We start from the raw sequence: 27838 nt of genomic DNA on the forward strand, positions 1-27838 counted from the left end.
TGTTGATACCAAATTACAGAAAGGGTGGATGTGTAGTTCCTGAGAAAAATGTGACGAAAGTTTCATGGGACGGACTGACTGACGGACGGACTGATGGACGGACTGACGGACTGATGGACGGACTGATGGACGGACTGACGGACGGACAGACAGAGGTAAAACAGTATACCCCCCCTTTTTTAAAGCGGGGGTATAATAAATATATGCAGGATCCAGACTAGACTTGAGTTAAAGTAATTCAGGCACAAACTTAAGACTTGCATATAAGGCACGTCAAAGTGTAAACAACTATTTACAGCAGTAATACACTATAATACATAAGCATTCGTTATATGCCATTAAAATCACAATAGCTTGACACAAAAACAGTTTTATTGAATAATAATATCCAACTATAGTATATTCATGACCACTAAATCTGTTTTATCTGTACTGTATTTCTTTATTAGACAGACATAGGCAACCAGGATTACAAGAAGATGTATGGTTCATGGCTAATCTTTGTTCAGTAAAGAAGAAATTCAAGCATCTGTTGTCCTTAATTTGCTCAAACAAGCTATAAAGTATACTTACTGTTGATAATGATCGATGTAAGATTTCTCCTTTCTCAACATATAATTCATATTTTCTCATCATTTTACCAGCTTCAATTTTCCAGATAGGAAATCCTTCAAAATTGTTGAGATCTTTTTTATTAATGACAAATGCACCCATCTGAAAGATATAACATATTTGACAATTTGTCAGGACATACTATGATATCTAACATAACAGCTGTTTTTGAGTCTGTAAATTGAACATTTTAAAAAAAAAATTTTAAAAATACAAATTGGACCAACCAGTGAAGTTCAACTTCAACAGATATCATCCATGCAAAAAAATGTTGAACAGTGTTTTACACTATAACAGGAAAGTAGCAGAGAGTAAATGATTAATAGTAAGTTGTAGATCTATAAAAAAAAGAATAAACATGCCCTAAATATGACACTTCAATGAAAACAGATTATCTATGGTATTACAAGTCTGACAGTCAACACTTTGTTTGTGAGTTCACAATCAAGACAAAAAGTAATATTATATCATTTTATCTGGGAAATGCACTTTCTTAAAGTACTGAATGCTTTAAGAAATTCATTAGATAATTGACTTATCCATAAATCTTTGGATTTTCTTGTGGAGACAACTTTGTCACAAATACTTTCAAGTGGAGATACTCAAACTGGATATTGCTGCTAAGCAACACAATTATGAACTTTTTTTTCTATCTGGATACAACCTATAATATAAATAGTAATACCACAAGTGCTTGTGATGCTGTTGCATTATCCTCGTCTGTATCTTCTGATGATGACTCAATTTCTGGACTGGGAACTCTGGGATATGCAACTCTTTCCACCCTTGGCGATTTAGCAGGAATAGATTTTACTGCTTTTGATGGCCGTTTCAGTTTCCTACAAATGAATTTTAAGTTTCATTTCATATATATTGAACTTCAGTTATTATATATCCAATATATGCCTCATTTTATCTTCGGTTATTAGATAATCAAAAATCAATTATTGGAAATATTCAGTGATTTATAACTGATTTTTCATCGTTTGTATTTTATTTGCATGCATTTCTTACGATTAGAAAATAAAAATAAAATTTGATTTGTATTCTTTCTCTATTTTATTCCGTAAAAATAGTTATTGAAAGGCAACAACTCCTATAAAGAACTGTTTGACAATTCAGGTTAAGTTGACAATATACCTATTTGTCGAATTTGTCTTGCTGATCGTTTGTGCTATTTAATTTTCTTTCATGGTAAAGTTATCTAGATAAAAAGCAACTATTATTACAGAAAAAGGTAAAATTCATCATCTAAGGGCAATAACTCTGGAGAGCCTTTAAGAGTTGCTCTAATAAATTTTTCTCACAACGGACTGTAGGTTGATTTTTACACTTTATAAATCCTGCAACAGTGAAATTTTCTATATCTGTAGAAGTTTCCAAGATAATAGACAAAACATGCTTTTGGCTAGATGATCTAATTCTAGGAAGGACAATGAACAAAAGATGATTTCAAATATTTACATTTTGATTTTTGTATTTCTTGAACGACCTTTTCTCCGTGAACTGCCTAAATCTCCATCAAATGCAGGCTCTTTTTTATCCTGTAAATAAAAGAAAAATATACAGATCGTGTTAATAAAAGGACTGTTTTGCTGGTATTTCTAAATTAACAAAATAAATCAACAAGTTAAAAGAGTTTTCAATCTCATTAAACTGACACAAGAAGTTTGTAAAAAGTGTAAAGAATATTTTCAAAATATTCAGTAGCTTTCAAATGAATTAAAGGCTACATGAGGTAAAACACATTGATTCAATAAGGAAGTAAACCAACTATACAAAAAGATGCTTACAGCTAATTTCCTAATGCATGCAGGGTAAGTCTTTGGTTAGCTTGCTTTCTTTGTTTGAATTTTGACAATTGTAATTGGGATAACATTCAATCAAATCTAAATATATTAAATACTGGTTTGATAATGCCTGTCTATATTGTTTGCAGATGTCAATCTTAATTGCAATGCTTGAGCTAATGTTTATAAAAACAAAGCAAGCAAGACAGCCAAAGTTTTACTCTACAGGCATTAGGAAATTAGCTGTAATGACTTCGGGAGGCTAACATCCTGTATTCCACAATACATTGATTGTTGACTTACATCTGCCACTGGTGTCCATGCTGGGTCTGAGTCAGAATCATAGGTTTCAGGAACTTTGTCTCCTTCATTCTCACTTTCACTGTCTTTATATTTTTCTGCACAAGAAAATTCATTACTTCATACTATGAAAAAAACTTGTCTAGTAATTTTTTCAACATTCAAAATTCTGCGGGAATTTACAATGGACAATTGTTTAAGATTGTGTCTATGTGTACCATTTACAAAGTTTCTGAGTAAAATGTACTCAGAAATACAGTTGCTGATTTTTTTTGTAGGAAGCTGAAACAACTTCAGCTTGCTTCCCGACAGTAAAAGCCATTATATTCATCATAGTTTGGTAAAATATTGTTTACTGTTGGTTTGCTTAAGGGTTTTGTTGTTTATTACAAAATTTTATGGGTTTTTCTTATTTGATTTTTAATCGTGTGATCTCAAAGTCTCTTCTGTTAACTAGCCTGGGGTCCTGGCTAATCTTGTCAGTATAGCCAGGCGTGTATCAATGTACTGCCTGTCAATGATTGGTTAATACTGCTTTTGTCGCGCAATGTTTGTTTTACATCTGTATCCAATCAATTCTTGTGTAACATCAATTAGTAAAAATTAGACTAATTTTTTTTCTTTATGAATTGATGTATAGTGTTATCATATATAATTATTAGTATGATGATAATTAGTAAGCAGAAAAGGGTTCATTCTTTTCAGCAATCGCCTGGTGAGAAAGTTAAAAGTTTAAGATTTCACATAACCAAGGTGTGAATTGGATTCAATTTTGCTGGTTTACATCAAACATCAAATTTATGCAAATATTTATTCAGCCTCACTTTAGATTCGGAGTCAACTGGCACTGAATCGATCACATGGTATTTGTTCCCCACCTGGCCCTTACGACGTTCAGCTAGATTGGGCCGGATGCCAGGCTATTCTGTTAACCTGCTGATTGGGGTCGTCTTAAGTTATATCTGAAAGGTTTTGTCATTTATTTTTAATTTGGTGTTGAAAGTCGATCTTTGATAGTGTCTTAAATTCATTCACAACTTTTCTAGACTTTTTACGGGCAATAAAGAGCTTGACACTCTTTATCTGCCCATATCCATTTTTGAAGGTTGTTTGTCTAGATTGTTTTCTTTTATGTATTTGTTTTGCTGTCTGTTTGACCCCTCATCACCTCTAATTGTATTGAATTATACTTACTCGTTTGAGCTAATACTTTAGCTTTTCTTGCAGAAGTTCTTCTAGCTGGTACTACAGGGGAAAGAGTTCTCTCATTTTCTTGTTCTTCTTCTTGTGAGGAGCCAACCTGATATTCTTCCCCTGAGGACCGTCCATGTTCATCGTCACTTTCTCTGTAACTCCTGGAACGTTTATGTTTGACTATTGACTGTCCAGATGTTTTTGACCTCTTCTGTTTTGGAGGTGTTTTTTGTAACTTAATTCTCATTTTTAGACTAGGATGGTCTTTATCACCAGTGTCAATATTTTTTACGGTACCAGTTAAGCCAGTACTTGCTTCATCATCATCATCTGACATTTTTGTTTTAGAACTAGATGTATCTCCATTAGATAGAGAATTAGTATCTGATTTATTGTCAGTGTCAGGTTTAGGTGTGCTAGCAGCACTATCACTACTCTTTTCCACTGAAGTTTGACGTGGACGTTTTGGTTCAGGGATATATTTAGGAAGTTGTGGTTTTTTGGTTACAGCAGTATTTACACTAGATAATGTCTCAGGTTTCTTACCTTGAATGAAACTTAAAAATGAGTCCATAAATGCATTATTTTTATTACTTTTAGCAGGTGGTTGTTTTTCAACAAGTTTTTGAGGCTGAGGAGGTTCAACTTTAGCTTGACCCTGAAGTTGAATTTTTGGTAATTGCGTTTGTTCATTGGTTATTTTCTCAATAACAGGTGGTTTTTTTAAATGTTGAAATTCATCATCTTCTTCTACTGGGTTTAATACAGCAGTTGGTGGCAAAGCCGGTTCGGCTATAAACGGTTTATTTTGTGAATAATCTTCTGTAAATCCTTCAAAGAGTCTCCCATGTGGATTTGGCGGCTCTACATGTGGATGATCACTAATAAGACTTGATAATGCTGCTTCATCCACAGTAGAGGATGGATTACTTTGTGGATTTGCACAATAATTTTGTTGAGTCAAATTTTGACCATATGAATTAAATGTGTCTAAATTACAAAGGTTACCATTTCTTGAATATACTCCTTGGTCCATTTCTAATGCATCAAATTCACTTGAGTTTAACTGAGCCACAAAAGAAGATTGATTTGGAGCATCTTCATAGGAATACTGATTATTATCCATAATCCTATTTTGTCCTTGTGGATTTTGCATTGGAACATTTCCATCACTGAATCCATGTGGATTGTTTGCAGACATGAAATTATTTCTCGATGAAGCCATCACTTGGGGGTTAAAGTTTTCATTATGAACAGGAGAATTATTATATGAATCATTGTTTATATTTCCCTGTCCTAAATTTCCCATCATGGTCCCACTTGCAGCAAAATCATAACTTCCATGTGCCTGTGAATGTTTAGAGGGACTTTGGGAATATCCAGCACCCATCATATTTTGGGAATGAGATATAAGCTGACCCTGAGACATATCTGGAAGTTTTGAACTTGTAATTTGTGAGCTCTGCATACTGAAAGGAACTAGGTTTTGGTTATTGCTTCCATAATTCTGTCCATAAATATTACCTGACATTAATGATTGACTTTGTTTATACAGATTTTCTTGACCTCCTGTATGTGAGAAAGCCTTTAATTGTTGTTCTTGCTGAATATAAGAGTCAACTAATTTCTTCTCGTTGGCAGATTTTGTTTCTTCTATAATAATTTCTTTCTTTTTCCGACCTCGTCCCTTTTTTGGTTTTGTTGTAGAATCAGCTACAGCTTGAATTGTCACTGGTCCTCGATTAGAATTAATAAAAGAATCAGAATTCTCCTCAGAGACAGATATTCTTTGTGAGTTGTAAATATTTTGTTGATGATTGGTAGAAACTATTCTTTGCTGAGATTGCTCAGTACCTAAACTTTGTTGTTGTAGTGAACCTGGAAAAGACAAATGTTCTGAAGGATTTCTGTAGGCGTTTCCTGTTGAAAAATATTGATTGAAATTGTCTCCCCTGTGGTCAGGTAAAGACACAATTGGTCTCACTTGTTCAAATTGTGAACCATGTTTTACATTATCTATATAAGGCTGTGAAGTAGGTAGAGAATAATTATAATTTCCTTCTGATGATCTTAACAACTGTTCCCTCCTAGAATTTGAAATGTCACTTTGTTCCTGTTGAAGATGTTGTGAATTTCTTTCAAAATTATCAAATCTTTCAGAAAACTGAGGATTAAATGCAGATGAAAGTGTAGAATTTATAAGGGTGTTCTGAGTTCGACTCTCTTGAATAGAATTATGATGCAGGGTAGAAACTCCACTATGTGCTGGTGGTGGCAAAAAGCGTTGACCAATGGGAGACAAATCAGTTGGTAAACTTCCAATTAAGTTATGTGAAGTTTGTGCTAAATTAGGCTGTCTCCAACTATGATTTCTCTCCTGTGTAAATGATGGTTTTGGAGGTGATAAATCTAGCCCAAAATTAACAGGCTCTCTTTGTCGAACTCCCTCAAATTCAAGGGGGGATAATGCTGTTGGTTTAAATGGTCCTGTAAATCCTGTGGATGGACCAGAAAGACCTGGTACTGGTCTAGTCCCAGCTAAATGAGGATGAGGTGATAAGGCTCCAACTGAAAGACATAAAATAATAATGAATGTACTATTCAGGTTGAATAAAAATGTTCAAGATGATTTAACATAAATAGTGAATGTGTCAATAAGACACAGATGATCCCCCGCTAGTATATCATATTAAGTTATAAAGTGACATAAATGAATTAAAAGTTATGCTACCCAAATTTGTACTTGATCTTAGTTTTGTGGTAATAAGTATTGTGTAAAAATTTCATACAATTTGGTTGAGGCAAACTTAAGTAAAAGAACGGAAATGAACAATTCAGCTATTTTTTTCATTTGTAAAGGGGCATCAACAGTGAAAGCAGTGACAATACTAAAATTCATATATGATATGTGTTTTCTGGTAATAAGCACTGTATATTATTTTCATAACATTTGGTTGAGGCAAACTCAAGTTAATGAAAAACTTAAAATTTCAGCAATTGTAAAGGGGTATTACTCTAAAACAGTTATAGTGAAACCACCAACATTCAGTTTTGATCTGTTTATTGGTACATTGTAATGAGCATTGTGTATAAGTTTCATAACATTTGGTTATGGCAAACTAAAGCAGGAGAACGGAAACCAATATCCACTTTCCTATGGAGGGGCATAAAAACCAAAGCACCTTCTAGGATTTTCAGCTGTAATTACATTGTACCCAGATGGCTTTAAAGATCTACTGGAAATTGAAAAACATTGCATTTAAAATTGTGAATCAATCATCTTTTAGCCATACACAATTATAAGAGATTAATAAATGTTGTAGATAATTTAACCTGATAAAACAATCTTTATTCAGAGAAAATTGTTATTGGCATTGATCAAGCTTCTTCAAGAATATGCAAACACTCTTACATGTATATCTTTACTTTTCTTTCTTTATGTAACTTGTTATTGTAATTTACACATGGTATTATTTCATCTGATTTTTATTTTGTTTTATGTGGTGCTGTCACATCCCTGTCTTGCGTACCTGTTTGTTCAGTAGATATGTATGGATCTAATGAGGGAAATCCTTGTACTAGAGAGTTATATGCTTGATTTCTCCATTGGTTTGGATCCATAACAGGTCTACCGTACACCCATCATGTCTGCAATATCACAACTAGAAAGAAATTTACTCAATTTATCAAATAATCATCAAATTCTTACATTATGTTTAAGAGTTTCATGAAGCCAATTATATCTTCTCCATGGGTAATTCTAGGGATGTAACACGACATGTCTTTTTTTATTTGACAACTGAACATGTGCCTTATTTTTATTCTATCTTTGAAAATTTTCCATTTAATTTGAAATATATATACTTTTCTTGATAGCCTTACTAGCTTTGTTTTGGTAGCATGGCTCACACAAAAGGGGGAGTTGACTTTTTGTTTTGTCACTTTACCATTGACTGCTGTCAAATACAATATCATGTCCACATTCATTTGTCAATGTCATCCTAAGTTTATTTTTATAATAAATTTTCTAAAAAGTGATGACAAAAATTAGCACACAATTTCATAGATCTTAGAGAATTTTCAGTATCTAAGTAGGCATTTAAATTAAATGCATATTCAGAAAAGAATATAATAAACCTGCTTTGTAAAAGACCAACTTGCTAAACCTGATTTTTAATGTGCTAGTTCACAATTAAACAATCACAGGAGACTTGTCACCATACTGAGACATGTTACTCCCTTCACCATTGTAGGAAAGACAGTATCCTCCTGTAAAACGACTTCCATTCATAAATATTTGTAGTCATGTATTGCAAAGTTACCATGTGTTGACATCATGTTCATCGGTTGTTTTAAAATTCATATTGAATTCAGCATTAATATAAGGAAAGCTACGCGTACAGACTTTCATATTTGTATTGCAATCTTTTTCCTCAACCATGTCAACACTGAAAACAAGTGTCCAAGAAAAAAGTTTATCTATTTAATGATGATCTATAGAATTACACCATCTGATAAGGCAAATTAATAATGGGGTAATTTGGTGCTAGGCCATGAAAAATTAATTGTTGGTTTCCCCTCACATGAGAAATTTTTTTTAAAGACCCGGCAGGCAGGCTTTTTTTTTTTTTTTTTTTTTTTTTTAACTATGCGTAATTATCTGTGCATTGGAATTCAATGAACTTGTTCCCAAAGTTAAAAACATCTCCGACACACATCCCTCCATCAACTTGGAATGGCTGCAACTTGAGACTCACTTATTTCAAACTGCTTTTAAGGATTTCATGTAGATTTTATATAATTTTAATTGACTGCACATGCACGTTAAAAATTGACCCGGTCGGGTTAGGGGAAACCATCAACAGGGTTTGACACTAACGGTAGTCCGGTGCCCTCCTAAAATCTAGCAGGACTACCAAAGCATGGTTAATCAGTAGTCCTGTGGACCACCTGGAAATTTGTATATGGTCTTGCTATTTCAATGCTAAAAAATGGCATAAAAGTCCTCCCAATAATGTTTACATTTTCAAAAAGTGATGGCATTGATAGTAAAGAACGTAAATTTCATTTGATATTACGAATTTCAAAGCACTTTTGAGATCCAGGTTTCTGATCAGAATCATCACAGTGTTTGTAACACATGAGATTTTCAATGAAAATGAAAATGTCTGATAACCAAAATATATGTGAACTGCAGCAAAGGTCAGAAATAAAAACGGAGATGAGTTAAAAAAAAACTTCCCAAATTTGGATAACAAAAATCATATCCCCCTCCTCCAAAAAGAAACAAGTAGAGGTAGTTTAAAAAAAGAAGATAACAATATCTTTTTGGAAGCTTTCTTGTTAAAAAAAAAACATAAGCATGCCATTCAAAATAATATTAAAGGCATTTTGTTTCAGCAACATATCCACTGAAGTGCTTTCAACAGTGGTGATGAAGTTGACCTCTAGTACACAAACAAAGGCATTGTATCACTTCAACAAAAATCTTACAAACTGATTGAAGAATTAATGTAAACTGAAAACATTGACTGATTTTTATCCTTTCTTCTAAATAATTATGGAATAAAAGGTCAAATAACTCCTCCAAACAAGGCCTTAGAAAATGGCTCAGAATGCAGGATTTTGCATCTCATTTTTCAAAATTTTCTGGCAGAAAAGTTCAGGAGTAATAAAACTGATTCACTGTCACTGAATGTTAACTTTATTTTATCAGAAATAAAACCAAAATATTTTCAAAACTCAAATGAACATTTTTGTGCTTTTGAGGTGCTCAGAGGACAGGAAATTGCATCTTATTTTTAAAAAATTTCTTGGGGGGCATGCCCCCAAACCCCCCTAGATAGTTCGGGCCTGGATGCGGCCCTCACCTGTGATAGAGGTGGCCCTCCAGGACTACCCAAATCATTCTTGGTAGTCCTTTGGACTACATATCCTTTAATGTTAGTGTCAAACCCTGATCAATTATTTTTCCATGGCCCCATATAGATTTTCATTTCAGGCCAAAAAAAAATTACATATGTATCATTGTCTGTTAACTGTTACCCAAACAACCCTATTTTTGAGCGCCAACCCTTAGTCATTTTATTTCCGTCGTAAAGTGAAAAATAAAATGAACTTGTGTTAAAAGTGAAGTTAGTGCTGCCAATAATACAAATCAACTAAAATACCAAAATTATCAGGATTCAATTATCATACATTTCATGATAGAGAATGAAATTAACACGCTGCAGGATAAAAATTGAAGGGACAACATTCGATTGAGGCGCTGTGGGAACAATGAAAATATTTTAAGAGGGCTGTGGTCCATCATCTCGACCAGGGGAGAACACTGCTGTCCTTACTGACACAAAAAAGCCATGGTTCCAGTAAAAAATTTTAATTTTTGACATATTAAAAAATATGTAAAGCCCCAATGGAAAAGTGATTGTTATTTGACATCAATAGTTCAAGAGGTGCATATTCTTAGTTCAAGCTGTGAAGCCAGGCCTCTACAATAACTTTTTTTTCAACTTGTCCAGTAGGACAAGTACATACCAAAACTTACTTGTCCGAATGAAATTGTTACTTGTCCAAATTTTTTTTACCTTTTTACATCTTAAGGAACAAAACGAATTTAAACAATAGAACAGAATTTGATGTTTTTCTTTTGAAATACTTTTCAAAAATATGAGTCAAGTACAACTGAATCTAGTCATGTCACAGGACTTAGATTCTAGTTTTCATCAATGCTAGTCTCATCAGACTCTGCACATGAGGCACCATCTGATAGGCCTGTACACTCATTTGAAATTTGTATCCTATATTTTTCTAAGTTGAAAAAAGTGTATTCAAATACAATCAATAAAACGAAGATAAGGTCTGATTGTCAATGAGACAACTCTCAGCAAGAGACCAAATGACACAGAAATTTACAACTATAGGTCACTATAGTGAAAGTATTGTTTTTTTTTTTTTACTTATGATCAAATATGATTTTGTGAATTTTATGGTAAATAAAAAAAAATATTTTTGTGAAAAAATTACTGGTATGGTATGTATTATAAGGAACGGCAGGGCTTTCCATTGAAGCCGGTAGCCGGTGGAAATCCGCCGCTTACGGTGGCTTCAAGTGCCGACTACTTCACTGACAAAAATATAAATTCAAAAAGAAAAAAATATCTTTTTCAAATGTTTACAGGCAGCCGAGAGACGTACATGTATATTGTCGCAAAGTCGCGGTCACGATAAACAAGGATGAAAGTCAGTGTTTACCTTGGGCTAAATATAGTTCACATGAATTCAGGTCACTGATTGGTTGTCTATTTAAAGTCAGAATGCATCTTTTCTTTTCAAACATAACAAGAGAGACGTTCCGGTGGTCATTGAACAATAACAATAGATGGTCATTATTTCTCTGGCTTTTTTTGGCTTTTAAAACGTGAAGACAATCAGATAGGATGACAATCTTATGTTATGGAATAATATTAGTCAAATTAAAGAAAGTGTAGTAGATCATATTGTTCAGAATCTGGAAAACAAGTATCTTTTGAAGTTCATTTTTCAAAGCCCACGTGGTGTTCAGAGAATCAAGGTCAAAAACGAAAGTAGAATATTGTTGACTCGACCTCAAATAAATAACATTTCCAAATGATTTATGTATCCGACTTATTAAACAGTTTACAAAAAAAAGAGAAAATCAGAGGATATATCAATTTTCTGTCAATGCTTGAGAAATAATTGTATGATTTAAATACGCGTAACAGTCTTTAGAGAGAAAAGGGGGGTCATTTGTTTACAAATGCACGTAGTTATGCAAAATAAATCGATCAAGATTTCTAACAAACCGGATGATTATTTAAATAAAACTCCTTTAAAAGTAAATGAATTTTAAGCATAAGGTAATGAAAATAAAAAACTAACACAAAAAAAAAAAAAAAATGAAATTTTGAGTTTTTTTTTTCTTTCTTTAATTTCATACATAAAAAATGGTCATTTGAAAGATTAAATTAGGTGCCAGGAGATTGCAAGAATGCAGGATTTTGTTCTATTTATGCCAGAGCTTCTGGGGGCCTTAAGTGGCCCCCAGACCCCCTGCCGGAAGGCACCAAGCTTATAGCTTGGTGGGCGTCCGGCTTCGCCGAACGCATGTTATAGCCGCCTATAATTTTAATTGAGCCTTCTACTTCAATTTCAATGGAAAGCCCTGGAACGGAATAAGGTAGCAAAATGAAGTACTGATTTGTTTTGGTCCCGAAATGTCTCCTGCCTTGCTAAACTGTCTATCAATCATGTCTACTAAATATGGACCATAATTTGCTATTGGGCTCCGTTTCCTATAACTATAGAAAAGTGATAAAATTTGAATTACTGTAAGAAAAGTTGTAACTACATCTAAAGATGCCATTATTTTTATTAACATACAAGTGTATGCTACTCTTCCCTAGAAAAAAAATTGAAATATACGAATTTCAAAGATTATACAACCGTATTTTTGTGTCGTTTCTCGCGTTACTTTTTGCTTCCGAAGAGCATAACGCTGACTGATTTATAGATAATCGTCACCGGCAAATTCGTAACTTTTGCTTTCAAATAACAAAGAACATCGACCAATAAGAATAGTGAGAAGAAAATGCCGAGAACTATAAGTATTTATGCAGCAGATGTAAGAACAGTGGCGTGATTTTTGTGTCCGATTTCGTAACGCAAATTTTAGATGATGTAATCTGCTTTGTTGTAATAGAATTCTTAAAAACAATATGCAAATATGAACTCTCGCGAGATGTTCAAACAGGTAAATCAGAGATGATTTACATTCTTGTTTTGATCTTCGTAATAATTAAGTAAGAAAATGACGTTATCGTTATGCGTTACATTTCACACGAAACAGAAGTCCAGTTATTTATTAAAATTGTTTTTGTCCTTAAGTTCTAATCATTTCCGGTCATACGTGAAACATGTGACTAACATGTGATCACGCCCTTACAGCCGGACATACGATATACTAGTTCTAAACATTGTTTTTGTTTCCAACGGGATGTTAGCAAACATAATCTGTAGACTTGTTTCGACTTGTTTAAAAAAGGAAAATACAATTTTCAAAGAGATTGCGCCGGGGGTCTATTATTATTCCTATGTGCATAATGTTACATACGATCTTGTGTGAAAATAAATGCCCAATGACTTGACAAAATCGATTTCAAATTTGACCGACGTTTAAACACACTACGTTTCCCAATAACGATGTAAAGAGTCCTTGGAAAATTCAATCGAAATTACGTCTCTTATCATGTTGCCGATGTTCGTTGGATTGATTTTGCTTCATCAGTAAATATTACTGGATATTTTAGGTGAATAAAGATAATTAAATGAAAAATGCATGTTAATATACCGTTACACTAGGAATGTACAAAGTTGGTAACTTTGTCACAATTTTTAATTATTTTTTTTTATCCATGTTCTGCAAACACTTTTCAGAAACTCAATAAACTTGTCAAAGGAAAAGTAAACTTTTACCAGGCATGACTTGAAAGGAAGTACTTTATTGATTTTAGCCCACTATAGTAGGTTAAAATGTGGAAACCATGTAGATGATGTACAGGTCACAAATATCACATGGTGCCTATTTTAAAGATTTTAATTCAAAGTTAAAAGTTTTTTTCTTTACTGGATTTAAAGAAGTTTACATTGCCAATGATTTGGAATAAATTTTATATAACTGGAATTTCAAAACCAAATATAAATATATTTTTTTGGCCAAAACATCAAGATACAACGATTATGGTATCCTGTATCAATGAAGAAAATATGGAAAATTCTGAATAAATTGTACTAATTGTTTTCAAAACAAGCACATATTTAGGAATTTTATAATACTGTTAAATTTAAGATGGATTTTAAGAAAAAGTATACTGTTCAGATTATTTTAAGCAGATTTTGCAATAAAATAAAACTAAAAAAATGCTTTCGGTTTCTTATGGTTTCCTGTCACGTTTAAAAAAAACTTTAATATAACATTGAAAATAGATTTTAAATATTAACATGAAGCAAGTAACACTAGTAATGGTGTTTATTTATGCCTTTTGAATTATATTGTGCAAAATAAAGAAAATAAAGATTGGTTTCCTGTTTGGTTTCCTGTCACATAAACGGTGAATCAAAATGTATTAATTTTTTCTCGAAAAACTCAATTGTTCCATTCATACTATTCTAACACCAACACAACCCACAAAATAAAAGTTAAAATTTTAGAACTTATAAAAAAGGATACAAAAAGAAACCAAAGGCCGAATACCAAATTATGGTCCATATGTCTCCTACAGTGCCTAACTGTCTATTAAACTTGGGAGCTAAACCTGTCAAGGTGACAAACTGTCCTGTAAAGTTACCTTATCTACAAAGCGCATCATTAATTCGGATCAATTAGACTGGTTTCCGAGAATAGTATACTTTTTACTATTTAAAATGTACCTGACAAAGAACCAGTTAAAAATTATCGATTGCAAGTAGAAAAAGAAGAAGAAAACGGTTTTGCATTTGAATAAACAGAATAGACACATTTCAAATCAATATTTGTTTTCTTGTTTTTTGTTTAAAATTATTTGTTCATCAAAGTTGGACTATTAAAATTTATTTTCTGCAAAGTAATTGAACTTGTCCCGATGGACAAGCTTGATACAGCTTTTATTTGTCCGTACTTTTTTTCCCTCTGGTACCAGACAATCGGACAAGCTTAATCGTCGAGGCCAGGAAGCAGTGAAGATTTCCAAATATCGATAAGGTGTATTCTCAGATCTGCAGTGACATCACAACATGTAACTGACCAATCAATAATTAGCATTTGTGTTATATAAACAATGTTGAGAGGTGATGCGGATAAGAATCCTCTAGATTTTTCCATAGACTTCAATGCAAATTAATTTAATTGATATATATTGACATCAGTTGAATCTAGTAATTTTACCCACTTAATATTGTTAAAGACACTATATAATATCTCCATTTTGATTTTTATCATACTATATCATCTGGTTAAAAAATAATCAACAATAAAAATAATCAGTTATCACCTTCAAATAGATGAAAAATCTAGAGGAATCCTATCTGCATCACCCCTTGAAAAATTTAAATGCCAGGATGTCCGGATCTGAGAATGTATTCATGGTATTTGTATGTTCCTCAAATGTTTTCATGTCATATGTGGTCATTTGTGACAGGTTTACTTCTATATTTTACTGTAACTTTGATCAGATCAATGTAAGCATGTTTTGATAAATAATAATCCAGAAAATAAATGAAATAAATATACATCTGCCACAGCCTACAGCAGACTGAGCAGTGTACAAAATCATGAAAAACTGACAGCAAAATTGTGAGGGTGCACTTGCGTTGAAGGTATTTAACATGCAGCAAACATGCACGAGAAAATGTTCTCTACCTTATAGTTGTTAAGGGTGGCAGTTTATTCAGACTGGTTTGTAGTTTAATGCACTCAAGACTTATTTTGAATATAAAAGTGTGTATTTGTTTTCTTGCGCCATGTTCAGCCTCTCAAATTACCCAAAGTCCCTTACCGGAAGTCAATTTTTCATTGGTTGAGTAGAAGAATGCAGCGCACCGACTTGGAAGGCTTGATTTTTATAGAAAACCCATTCTCACAACAAATGTCACTCCATATTCAATAAGCTTATCGCCAAGTAGAACCCTTTGACATAGCAAGTTCTAAAAGCGAAAGTAGATGTCAAGAAATTGATTATCAAATTTTAAATGACATGCGGACCGGAAGTCACAAATTTTGCCTATAGTGAAGACAAGCTTGATTGAAATTTCAAATCCCACTGATATTTTCACCATAATGGAAGGTAAATTGACATTTTTAACATACTGTTATTCATAAATTCAAATGTAGCTTTGTTCAATTTGAGATTTAGTGCATATTTTTTTTGCATCATCTAATTATTTATGCATGTTTATTATTTCATATTTTTCAGCACTGAGGTCTTGGTGGGAAGTTCCAAGTATTGCTCATTTCTGTTCATTATTTAGAGCGGCATTTGATCTCCCAGATTTTGACATAGAGGTAAACAATTGGTAGAGCATAATCATTAATAACACAATTTAAATGCGCACATTTTTCATGTATCATTTGTATGACTTGAATGTTGAGAGGATAAAAGACATGTCCAATGTACTTTCATTTTATATTGTGTGATTTTAACTTCATTTAACTTAATGCTAATGTTATTATAGGGTTTCATTTTTCAAAAAAAAACATCGAACTGGTATTAGTACATACATGACATACTATTTAATATTTGAACCAAATCACTAATTTATTAAATATTGAATTTAGATAATATAATGTTCATTTGTTTACAACATAGATTTAAAATTCAACAACATCAGCTTTATAATTCATGGTTTTCAGTTTGTTAAGAACATGGCTGCTTTAGATTTCATGACTGACAATTTTAAACCTGCTTAATTATGCTCTTGGCAGTCTTGTTTATTTATATTTATAATGTCATTTTAACTATTTCACAATTAATAATCAGTGTAATACTTTAAGTATTTTTCATTTTTTGAAAAGCTATAAATTAAGGAGGTAATATGTATCCAAAAAGGAAAGTAAAAAAAATTGCTGAATTAAACAGGTTTTACTGTAAATTTGTATGCAAAGGGAAGTAACTCTTAAAAACTAAGGTAAATCATCGTTTATTAGATTATGAATTAGACTTGATTGTTAATATTCCTGTCCTTTTATCAATAAATTGATTTCTGAAACTAAAATTTACAAGTCATTCCCATAAAATTTTTTGTAATGTTGATCTTAGCCATCAGTTTGTCATGGATTATACCAACATTTTAAGCACAAAAATTTATATGATTGGGGTTCGATAAAAACTTCATCAACCATTTAAATTAATTATAAAGTAATGCAGGGAACAAAATTCTTCTGAAGGACACTGTTAATTTGTAACATAGTTCAGATCTTTTCCCTATCCCATGCTGAACACTTCACACTGACACCACAATCAAAATCAATACCAATTATAAAAATAATTAGTTCAGAAAAAGGGCAGGTTGGACTAAAGAGACCATTGTATATGCTTTTACATTACATATAGATTTATATATATATTTGTATGTTATAGAATGATACCTTATTTTTGGATGCTTGCTAAAAATGAATTTATATTTTCAGGATTTAGAGAACTGTTTATATGCCTTCTGTGAAGATCAAGAAAGTCCATTTGTAATAGACTTAATCTGCAGACTACTTAGAGGATGCTATAGCAGAAAAGATATTGAGTATGTTAATATTATACAAGATCAAATGCAATGAATGAAACCTTCCAAAGTATGATATAATGAGCAGAAATAAGGTACTATGCAGGGGCTAATTACAAAAGTTTGAAACCCACATCAAGAAGGTCTTGCAATATTTTTTGCATAAATACAATAAGGGATACAATTATTTTATTTTAATATTGGGCTTGGTTATGTTCGTGAAATGAATATTTTTCACATTCAATAATAAAAATCATGGAATACCAAGGCTTTTCTTTATGTAAGTTTTGTAAATAATTTTGTAAAATTGACTGTTTTGAAAAGAATTTTGAAAATAATATGCTTGATACATGCATACAAAATCTGTAATCCATTAACTCATCAAGAGTCTTCCTTCAATTTTGACTGTCAATTTGGTATTTACAGATCATATAATTATGAAGTTTACTTGAAAGACATATTTAAATATCGAGCTGCTACGGAGGAAAAACAAGAAAATCCATTTGTGAATTCCGACTTCAAGTCATTAGATTTGAGAACTAAGGTTGAAGTACTCCATCAGTTGTGTGATTATCGTCTAGATGCTGCAGATGTTATGGACCAACTTAAGGTATTAAACATTGTATGAAATAATAGAATGTATTTTTTAAGCAGTTAAGCTGCTTTATGCGAGCACCCTAGATTTATGTTCTACCCAATAAATGCTGAAATATGTGCCACTTTTATTATCTGGCTGGCTATCATGTTATTTATAACTAATTGGACACTTTTGTCATACTTTTTATTCTGGAATATAAAAAATATTATCATAAAAACGTTAAATGGTCGTCGATTTTCCCAAAAGTTTTGAAGTTGCACATAGGAAGTAGTGCTTGATAGAAATCCTTCTATAGTTTATTATCCCCTGTGCTGTTGGCTAAGATGCCAAAGAACAATTGTATGAAATATTTGGTCGCAGAAAATCTATAAAGATGAGTCGTTTACATTTCCCAAATGGCAAAAGTCGTAGGAATATTGTTTGTCATCGATACGTATTACATACGTCAGTAGTCTATTAATAAGTTGGTGGCAATTTCAAATTACATAGAAGACGAAATTTACGTACCTTTTAAATTGAGAGGATTCTGATGATCAGGGCTTTCGGTGGCTTCAAATGCCGGCTACTTCACTGACAAAAATATAAATTCAAAAAGATAAAAAAAAAAATTTTTGTTTTCTTGGGAGACACGTACCCAAATGAAGTGGACTTAAGCAGCTATATAAGTCACGGTATTGCCTTCAACAGTGAACAATAGTAAAAGTATATTGTATAATTCAACTAAATGTGAACATGAAAGAATTAAAGCAGGCATATATATTTTATCTATACATATACAAAAGAATATTTTGAGCCTCAAATCTAGCATATGTCTATTTTACAACTATTCCGAGTCTGACGTGTCAATTTTACATTCTTTGAAGCTTTCATAAACACCATCTTGTGACGGAAATGCTTCCCTAATAATGTTAACAACACAAGCTGGAATAGTCACTCTGTTTCTCTTGCCAAGTGGTTGCCCTTTTCTGACCCAACAAACAAACTGACGATAAGCCATTAGTCGGCTTTGGCTGTCAGTTAGTACGTCTGGAGCTCTCCCTCTATGGCGCTTGTACCTCAGAAAACTTATATAGCTGCCTTTTGTCCAATCCCTTTGTTTAAATGTACATTTGATACTTGAACAATAAAATATTTTGAATTGAATATAGCTGGTTTCAAGAATAACCGGGTTCATACAAACTGTTCTGAAATCGATATTGTCACTAATGCATTCACCCAATTCAATATTACCATCAAAGAGAGTAAATTCGTGGCAACAAAGACATTCCGTCAATAACGGCATAACTATGCATTTAGTACACGAACACCAATCTGTGTTAAACTGGCTAGGGTTGCTTAGGATATCTTGATTTCGGGAACTTTCTGCAGCTTCCATTTCATGGAGCTCTTCTTCGGTATACTCTGGCTCTAGTGCGTACCCAAATTGACCATACTCGTCAAAATCTGCCTCTCTTGACGGACTGGAACCACTGTTAGTACTATCATTCTCCGAACAAGACATTTTCATTTATGATTTTATGATTAATTTTTGGACCATATATACACTGTCCTATAGAAACAAGCTCGCACAAATCATAAGAGAAAAAAATATGTGAGTAAAAGTTAATTGAGATTTGATGCCAAGCAGTAGACATATTTTAGGTACTAATTAAGTAATTAAATGAACAATAGATAACAATAATTAATCATAAATGTGCAAAGATTTAAAAACAAAAGTATTTTTTCTTTATTCGTACATATTATATTCTGCTTTTTTTTTTTTTGCCTAATAAAGACAATCAAAATGCTTTGGTAAAGCTATTTCTAATTTCTAAGTTCCCCTTTTTTATGAGTCATAAATCAAGGACAAGGGGTGTATATCATTTCATTCTAACACATGAATTCAGTTTCCTGTCTTTAACCGAAAATTGTTTATTTCTTAGTAAATTAATTTATTTGGATTCAAATAAATAATAACACCAAATATAATTAAATAATTCCACGGCGATCTATTTTCATTTGTCACCAACTTGAATATGTATTTCAAATGTGTGTATTAAATGCTCCCTTGTTTTATAATCCACTGATCCGAATAGACAGTCACACCTGGCAAGGTGTGCCCTAGAGGCGTGGTTAAATACCGAAGTGCAAATAACAATTTACCTTTCAATAAGCCATCTACGAGTATTGCCACAGAACCGTGAATACACACATCGTATAAACCTAGTCATAGCAGAGACAGAAAAAGGTCAATAAGAGTAAACCAACATATTGTCTTTACAGATTATTGTACTTTAATTTGTTCACCTTATCAGTCCAAAATGCATTAATTAAAAATGAATTTATAACTTTTGTGTTGTCTAAAAAAATTATTCGAATATATACGTTTAACATAAAAAAATTATCTCATGAATGTGTACAATTGCACGTATGTGCGTTTTATCTTCTTATTATCGGCTGGTTATTAGATAAAGCATAAGTCATCGGCGCGCTTACGATTACGTTAAAATATGATTAAAAACCAAGACTTTTAATGATTGTATTTTAAATCCCGGCATGCAAAAACCAGGAGAAAACGTCACGACCTACAGGAAGTTGTTAATATTTTTCCATTAATTATTGAATTTCTCCTTTATTACTGTACATATAGCGATAAAACTTTGTGAATATATATATTATGTCATAATGAACATATTTAAACCATAAGTAAAAAATCGTGAATTTTCCCTTTAAAGGCAGCCGAGAGACGTATTGTCGCAAAGTCGCGGTCACGATAAACAAGGGTGAAAAGTCAGTGTTTACCGTGGGCTAAATATAGTTCACATGAATTCAGGTCACTGATTGGTTGTCTATTTAAAGTCATAATGCATCGTTTCTTTTCAAAGATAACAAGAGAGACGTTCCGGTGGTCATTAAACGATAACAATAAAGACGTTCCGATGAGCATTAACTCGTTGGCTTTTTTTTTTGCTTTTAAAACGTGAAGACAATCAGATAGGATGACAATCTTATGTTATGGAATAATATCAGTCAAATTAAAGAAAATGTAGTAGATCATATTGTTCAGAATCTGGAAAACAGTATCTTTTGAAGTTCATTTTTCAAAGCCCACGTGGTGTTCAGAGAATCATGGTCAAAAACGAAAGTAGAATATCGTCGACTCGACCTCAAATAAATAACATTTCCAAATGATTTATGTATCAGACTTATTGAACAGTTTACAAAAAAAAAGAAAATCAGAGGATATATCAATTTTCTGTCAATGCTGGAGAAATAATTGTATGATTTAAATACGCGTAACAGTCTTTAGAGAGAAGAGGGGGGTCATTTGTTTACAAATGCACGTAGATATGCAAAATAAATCGATTAAGATTTATAACAAACCGGATTATTATATAAATAAAACTCCTTTAAAAGTAAATGAATTTTAAGCATAAGGTAATAAAAATAAAAAACTATAACTTAAAAAAAATGAAATTTCTTTGAGATTTTTATTTCTTTCTTAAATTTCATACATAAAAAATGGTCAGTTGAAAGATGAAATTAGGTGCCAGGAGATTGCGAGAATGCAGGATTTCATGCTCTATTTATGCCAGAGCTTCTGGAGGCCTTGAGGCCCCCCCAGACCCCCTGCCGTAAGGCACCAAGCTTACAGCTTGGTGGGCGTCTGGCTTCGCTGAACGCATGTTACAGCCGCCTATAATTTTAATTGAGCCTTCTACTTCAATTTCATGGGAAAGTCCTGCATTAGTGGGTCGTCACTATGGACATGTGCATACAGAATGTGGCGGCTTAAACATCTTAACTGGCACAAATCTCTCCCCTAACATAGGACAGTGTATGTGTATAATCTCAAACATTGAATCTTTATACATATAAATTTGAAATAACTTTTGAAAGTGGTAGGATTGCATAACATAAACATTACTGTACAAGCATTATTTGATACTTTAGAAATAGCTGAAAACAATGCCTGAGATATATAATTGACTAATTCTTTACACTATTCATCTGAACTTTGCCAAGTTTGCCTTTGGGTTTTTGATTAACTGCCTATAGCACCCTTTGGTGCTTTGATTATAAAAGAAAGATAAATGTTACCATGATCAATGCATGCAACACAGATATTTCAAAAATGATCTTTATTGCAAACACTTGCAGTTTATTCTTTGTAAAAATCAAAAGATTGAATTATTTTTGGTGGAAGAAGACTTCAAGTCTTCTGAAGGCCAATGGTGCCGACTTTAAAATCATTAAATTCTCCGTATGCCTCATTCGTTTCTGTGTATTACAATTTCATAACAACTTCTGATTCCTGACACCGATTTTTACACATGATTAAGCATCTGAATCATTTAATTTGTAAATTAGGATTGAAAAACAATCACTATCGTAAATATGTGCTCTTTTATATATGGGACAACTCGCCCTGTTTACATGTTCGTCCTTTAAGTTACAAATTTGCAGACAAGAAGATTTTGTTTTTAATAAATAGAAATGATCTATTTCTTATTAAATTGGTTTCTTTATTCATTGTTTTCATTTGTCATGTGAATTAGATGCCCTTCTACTTCAAATGGTTTGAATCTATTTATAAAATTATTCAAGACTTAGTTGACAAGAGCAGTACGTTGCTGTTCGGAGAATTTTGATTAAACTCTAAATGCTCATAGAAAAAGAAATATAATCTAATCTGAATGTACCTCCTTCTGAATAATTTATTGCAATATAAATATAAATCTCTTTTGACAAGAGAAATCTGACTTTTGTCAGAATTATTTGTTTCACAGTGCAAAGGTAATCACGTGTGGCGTCCATATTTGTTTACAAATATGTGAAGAAGCCTCTAGAACCATGACCTAAACATAAATAGTCTTCCGAAAACGTAACTTTACACACTTCTTTGTTATAGTAATCTTAAGATCTGTATACTTTTTGGTTTTGATTCAAAATTTTATTTTAGTGATATTTAGTTTTTTTTTGAAGAAAAAAAAGAGGGGGGGGTTTCATATGTCCCTCCATATCTCAAAAACAATAAATGGAACAAAGCAGCCTGAGTTAGTGGGGCTGCTTTTATGGTAATTCAAATTACCTTTTATTCACCTTCTTCCACCTCAGAGCTATCAGCTCTTTGATTTCATTCATTTTATTGTCCCTATTGCAACACAGTTTTCAACATAAGACAGCTGTCTACTCAATAGGTCAAGCTAATTTAAAGTATATAACATTTATGTATGAATTTACCAGAAACAATCAACATTGATCAAAGATCTGCAATGAAAACTCAATTCTTTGAACTATGTCAGATGAGAATATTTTAAATATTGAAAAATCAGATAGAATTATTTATGTATTAAGATTTCTCTTTTTTAAATGTTTAAAAGGGATTGGAAGGTGATAACATGCGTGTGTCACCCCTGGGATCAGAGGATAGTGGTGCCACCTATTGGTATTTTTATGGAAACAGACTGTATAAGGAAGATCCAGAACCAGTTATTGAGGAAGAAAAGCCTCAAAAGAAAAAGTATACCTCCTTAGAATGTATTTGATAAAAGTCCTTTCTTCTATTAGTATTAATGCTTTATTCAGGGATTTCAGTATTTGAATACTTGTTTTAATTTTCATGCTACTGTTAGAATAAGATTTGTACATGCTTCCTTTGCCAAATTCTGTCTAAAAGAACTTGATTATTGAACAAGTCTGCTTATTACATTATACATGTATATTATAGTTTAAAATCAAATATCCCCCAAAGTCCATTTACTCATCCAGTCATATTTATTCCACAAATTCCACTGTTATACACATTTTGTTGTTTTATTATAACTTAGGAAAAAAGAAAAAGATAAAAAGGAAAGCAAAAAAACAGAAAAGAAATCCAAAGGAAAGAAAGGGAAAGCCCAGAAAAAGAAAACAGAGGAAACCCCTCGTTCTAGAAAAGGAAGAATATTGTCAAAAAAGAGACATTTTGGAGCAAGTGATAGGTATAGACCAAGTTATGATATTTAGTTGAAAAGGTTGCAGTGATATTGTTTGCCTCATATTACAGCCGAAATTCGGCTATTTCCCTCAGAGGAAATTCCAAATTACTAAAATGGATGCATACTGTCATGTCCATGGTAAAACAAACATTGTTTGAATGAGTTCTACTGTTTTTCTACTGATATGAGGTTGTTAGCTATACAGTTTGTCATGAATAGTTTGTCAACTCTGGTTAAGTTTGTCATGAATAGTTTGTCTACTCTGGTTAAGTTTGTCATGAATAGTTTGTCAACTCTGGTTAAGTTTGTCATGAATAGTTTGTCAACTCTGGTTAAGTTTGTCATGAATAGTTTGTCAACTCTGGTTAAGTTTGTCATGAATAGTTTGTCAACTCTGGTTAAGTTTGTCATGAATAGTTTGTCAACTCTGGTTAAGTTTGCCATGAATAGTTTGTCAACTCTGGTTAAGTTTGCCATGAATAGTTTGTCAACTCTGGTTAAGTTTGCCATGAATAGTTTGTCAACTCTGGTTAAGTTTGCCATGAATAGTTTGTCAACTCTGGTTAAGTTTGTCATGAATAGTTTGTCAACTCTGGTTAAGTTTGTCATGAATAGTTTGTCAGCTCTGGTTAAGTTTGTCATGAATAGTTTGTCAACTCTGGTTAAGTTTGTCATGAATAGTTTGTCAACTCTGGTTAAATGCAGATACTAAATGATTCATAACTTAAATTTTTGTCACAAGATTTTTTGTGAAACAAAGGCTAGGAACATTATAGACAAAAGCAAAAATATACAAGACTACAACAAATATATGATAATATGATATGAAGATAAGGAGAAGTGGTATGATGTCAATATGATACAACTACATTATGGCCACCACACATAGATTTGTCATAATTAAAAATCATGTAAAAAAGAAATAAGTACAAATAGTGATGAAAATGTTTGTTATGGTAAGTTTTTCAATGAAGCTTCGACATACAAAATATGTCTGGATAATTTTTTAGGTGTGCTTAGTACTTTACTTTTTTGTTATTATTTTGTATCAGTGAGAAAGAAGAAGCTGAGGAAGATGAGGATAGTAGTAGTGAAGAAGATGTTACTCCAGCAAAACAACCAAAATCTTCATCTAAAGGGAGACAATCCAGGTCAACAAGAAAATCTAAAACAGCTGAAAAACTGTAAGACAATTGTATCTCTGCTATATATACACATTCATTGCAAAGCTTAAAAAATACTTTCTTCAATCTGTTTTGCAAACATTTCCGCTGCTAAGTTAAGGAAGCCAATAAACATATATATACTGTATATTCAAAATTTTTTGCTTTGTTTTTATATTTTTTTATTTTGAATATGAAGTGATCGGTTTTGCATAAATAATCCCCTTCATTAGATGACATGCAGGATATCATGAAATCACAATCTTTATAACATTTGTGATGTTTGTTCTATTGCAGTAATATAATATTTTATTATTGATAAATTTATTGTAAAATATTGAATCTGCTTGTGAACACAATAACTGCCCCTTCTGATAATAATGGTTATTTAATCCAAAGAATAATAGATTTTATACTTGAAACCAAACTTAATTTTTTGAATTCTTTTGTTAAAGTTTAGTCCTTTCTAGCTAACTTCAAGGGGATTTATTCTTCAATTTTCTTTCTTTCTTGATGTATTGTTACAAGCAAAGATACCAGTTTTGACATATTCTTGATATCTACTAGTGAAAATCAGTTGTTTGAACAGTGAAATTTGAACAGATATATCATGTTAAGGAGGGGTATTTGCGAAAAATACCAGTCGAGAGAATGTTAAATTTCGTGAGCCGTAAGGCCAAGGAAATTCATTCTCAAGACTGGTATTTTTCTCAAATACCCCTCAAGAACATGCTATATCTGTTTAATTACACCAAATGTTGATGTTCAAAACGCATTGATGATCGTGACCTTGCAAGCACCCAGTCGAATAGAGTATTTTTTGGCAAATACCACGGCAGAAACGGTAAAAAAGGCATATCCTTTTTGCATATACCCCGGCGGCGTTAAAAAAAACAATATTCATTTGATTGCAGTAAATTGGTGAAAAATACACTGGCTATTAGCAAATCAAAACCCAGGATTCTTACATAAGGTGTTATTACATTAAAAATATTATTGAAACGTTGTAATGACATAATTAAGGGTGCTCACGGGTCTAAATCATTTTTAAGGTATAAAAGATATGTGTTGGGTACCACCTTAATATAAGATTTCGCTAATTTTTTCTATAAATGAGAACTTTTATCTTATACCCAATAGAAAAATAAAATAAAAAAGAGAGGTCACTGATTATTTACACTCACAATCTGCCTTCGAAAGAAGCATACAATTTTGTAAAGGTACTTTTTTTCTGTTGAACTAATAGGACAAAAAGAGGTATTAAATATCGAAATAAAAAAAGAACTAATTACAGAAATCGCTTAAATTTTACAATTATTTAGTTTATGTATAGCTTATTTGAAAACAATAAAAAATTTAGGTCACCAATGAGTAACAAAAGATATTTCAATTTTAATGCCAAAAATTAGCATTTTTGCATCAAAGGGAGATAATTTGGAGCTTTTTCAATGATATAAACATTTTAAAAGTCATCTGGGGCCAAACAGAATCAATTATTTTGGTTAATTTTTGTACCATATTATAAAGTAATAACTAATAATGTAATAAATCAAAAAAATTATAAAAAAACAAATGTTTAATTTTTTGCTGAAATTTTTGTACCTGCGGGCCTCCTTAATGATGATATTTACATTACACAGTGAAGAGGAACCGAAAGATTTGGGTACCAGACGATCCAGTAGAAGGTTGTCTGCCCTTAGCACACCTGTAAGAGAGAAGAAAACCAAAGGTGGTAAAAAAAACTCTACAGTTAATGGGTAGGTCATTTTTACATCTTTTGTTTTACAAGCAGTGTTGTGTTACACTTAAAAAGGCTTAGGGTGAAGGAACCAACACTTTAGGATGGGTTAATATGGAGGCATCAGCTGAAAAATTGCCAAAAAATATATAAAACTTGTTGACCACAATATAACTTATTTGCACCCTCAGGGGGTGTTGTTTTAAATTCCTGTATAATTAAAATTCTAGATCAATAAGAAATTGGCCAATCTATCTCTCACTATAAATAGAACCATAAACTATTGATATAACTTGGAAGAATGAGCTAATTTGATACTTTGTTTTTAGTGTAGATCAGTTAAAAAGTGTTCTACGAAATAAAAATGAGTATCTCAGCCTTAATAGGTTTTTTATGCCCCACCTACGATAGTAGAGGGGCATTATGTTTTCTGGTCTGTGCCATCGTTCGTCTGTCAGTGCGTCCGTTCGCGTCAGGTAAAAAATGTTGGTCAAGGTAGTTTTTGAAGAAGTTGGAAGTCCAATCAACTTGAAACTTAGTACACATGTTCCCCATGATATGATCTTTCTAATATTAATTCCAAATTAAAGTTTTGACCCCAATTTAACGGTCCACTGAACATAGAAAATGATAGTATGAGTGGGGCATCCGTGTACTATGGACACATTCTTGTTTAGCCATAAGCTCAAATTACTATTTTCATAACCCACCTACAATAGTAGAGGTGTTTTATGTTTTTGGTCTGTGCGTCCGTTTATTCGTTTGTCTGTCCATCAATTCCTTCGTTCTTCAGCCTGTCCCGGGTTAAAGTTTTTGGTCAAGGTAGTTTTTGATGAAGTTGAAGTCCAAACAACTTGAAACTTTGTACACCTGTTCCATATGATATGATCTTTCTAATTTTAATACAAAATACAATTTTTTATCCAAATTATACCATCCACTAAACTTAGAAAATGAAAGTGCAAGTGGGGCATCTGTGTACTGTGGACACATTCTTGTTGGTTAGTCATTAAATACCATTAATATGTATTGATTGCGATCAAACTTGATACTAATATTTACTTTTTTAAGCTAGATCAGTGAATAAATTAATGCAATTATAACATACATTAAAAAGTTTTATGATGATAAAAATACATTTAAAAAAAATAATTCTAAAATGAAAAGAAGTTTTAAATTATGTGTGTGAAATTTAGTTGTAATTTATTGTGATT

General features: G+C 32.2%; 2 protein-coding genes across 4 annotated transcripts in view; one reads left to right on the top strand and one right to left on the bottom strand.

The window, feature by feature from the left end:
- Positions 1 to 15469, bottom strand: part of LOC143082602 (uncharacterized) — a 36055-nt gene extending 20586 nt beyond the window's left edge. The window contains exons 1-7 of one of the 2 annotated variants that reach the window (XM_076258362.1): positions 15449 to 15469; positions 7427 to 7558; positions 3897 to 6464; positions 2706 to 2800; positions 2077 to 2156; positions 1298 to 1451; positions 574 to 714 (exon numbers count right to left, since the gene is read on the bottom strand). In XM_076258362.1, the coding sequence (XP_076114477.1) occupies positions 574 to 714; positions 1298 to 1451; positions 2077 to 2156; positions 2706 to 2800; positions 3897 to 6464; positions 7427 to 7517 (3129 nt within the window). In that variant the 5' untranslated portion in view covers positions 7518 to 7558; positions 15449 to 15469. The other variant, XM_076258361.1, reaches the window with a different exon arrangement.
- The window catches only part of LOC143082600 (uncharacterized), a 53239-nt gene continuing 40840 nt past the window's right edge, over positions 15440 to 27838 (top strand). For both annotated transcript variants that reach the window (XM_076258359.1, XM_076258360.1), the window contains exons 1-8: positions 15440 to 15736; positions 15866 to 15954; positions 17080 to 17186; positions 17592 to 17775; positions 23127 to 23266; positions 23574 to 23726; positions 24776 to 24907; positions 26527 to 26643. In XM_076258359.1, the coding sequence (XP_076114474.1) occupies positions 15730 to 15736; positions 15866 to 15954; positions 17080 to 17186; positions 17592 to 17775; positions 23127 to 23266; positions 23574 to 23726; positions 24776 to 24907; positions 26527 to 26643 (929 nt within the window). In that variant the 5' untranslated portion in view covers positions 15440 to 15729. The remainder of the gene's footprint in view (positions 15737 to 15865; positions 15955 to 17079; positions 17187 to 17591; positions 17776 to 23126; positions 23267 to 23573; positions 23727 to 24775; positions 24908 to 26526; positions 26644 to 27838) is intronic.

Source organism: Mytilus galloprovincialis, chromosome 7, assembly GCF_965363235.1.
Source record: "Mytilus galloprovincialis chromosome 7, xbMytGall1.hap1.1, whole genome shotgun sequence".
NCBI classification, from domain to species: Eukaryota; Metazoa; Mollusca; class Bivalvia; order Mytilida; family Mytilidae; genus Mytilus; species Mytilus galloprovincialis.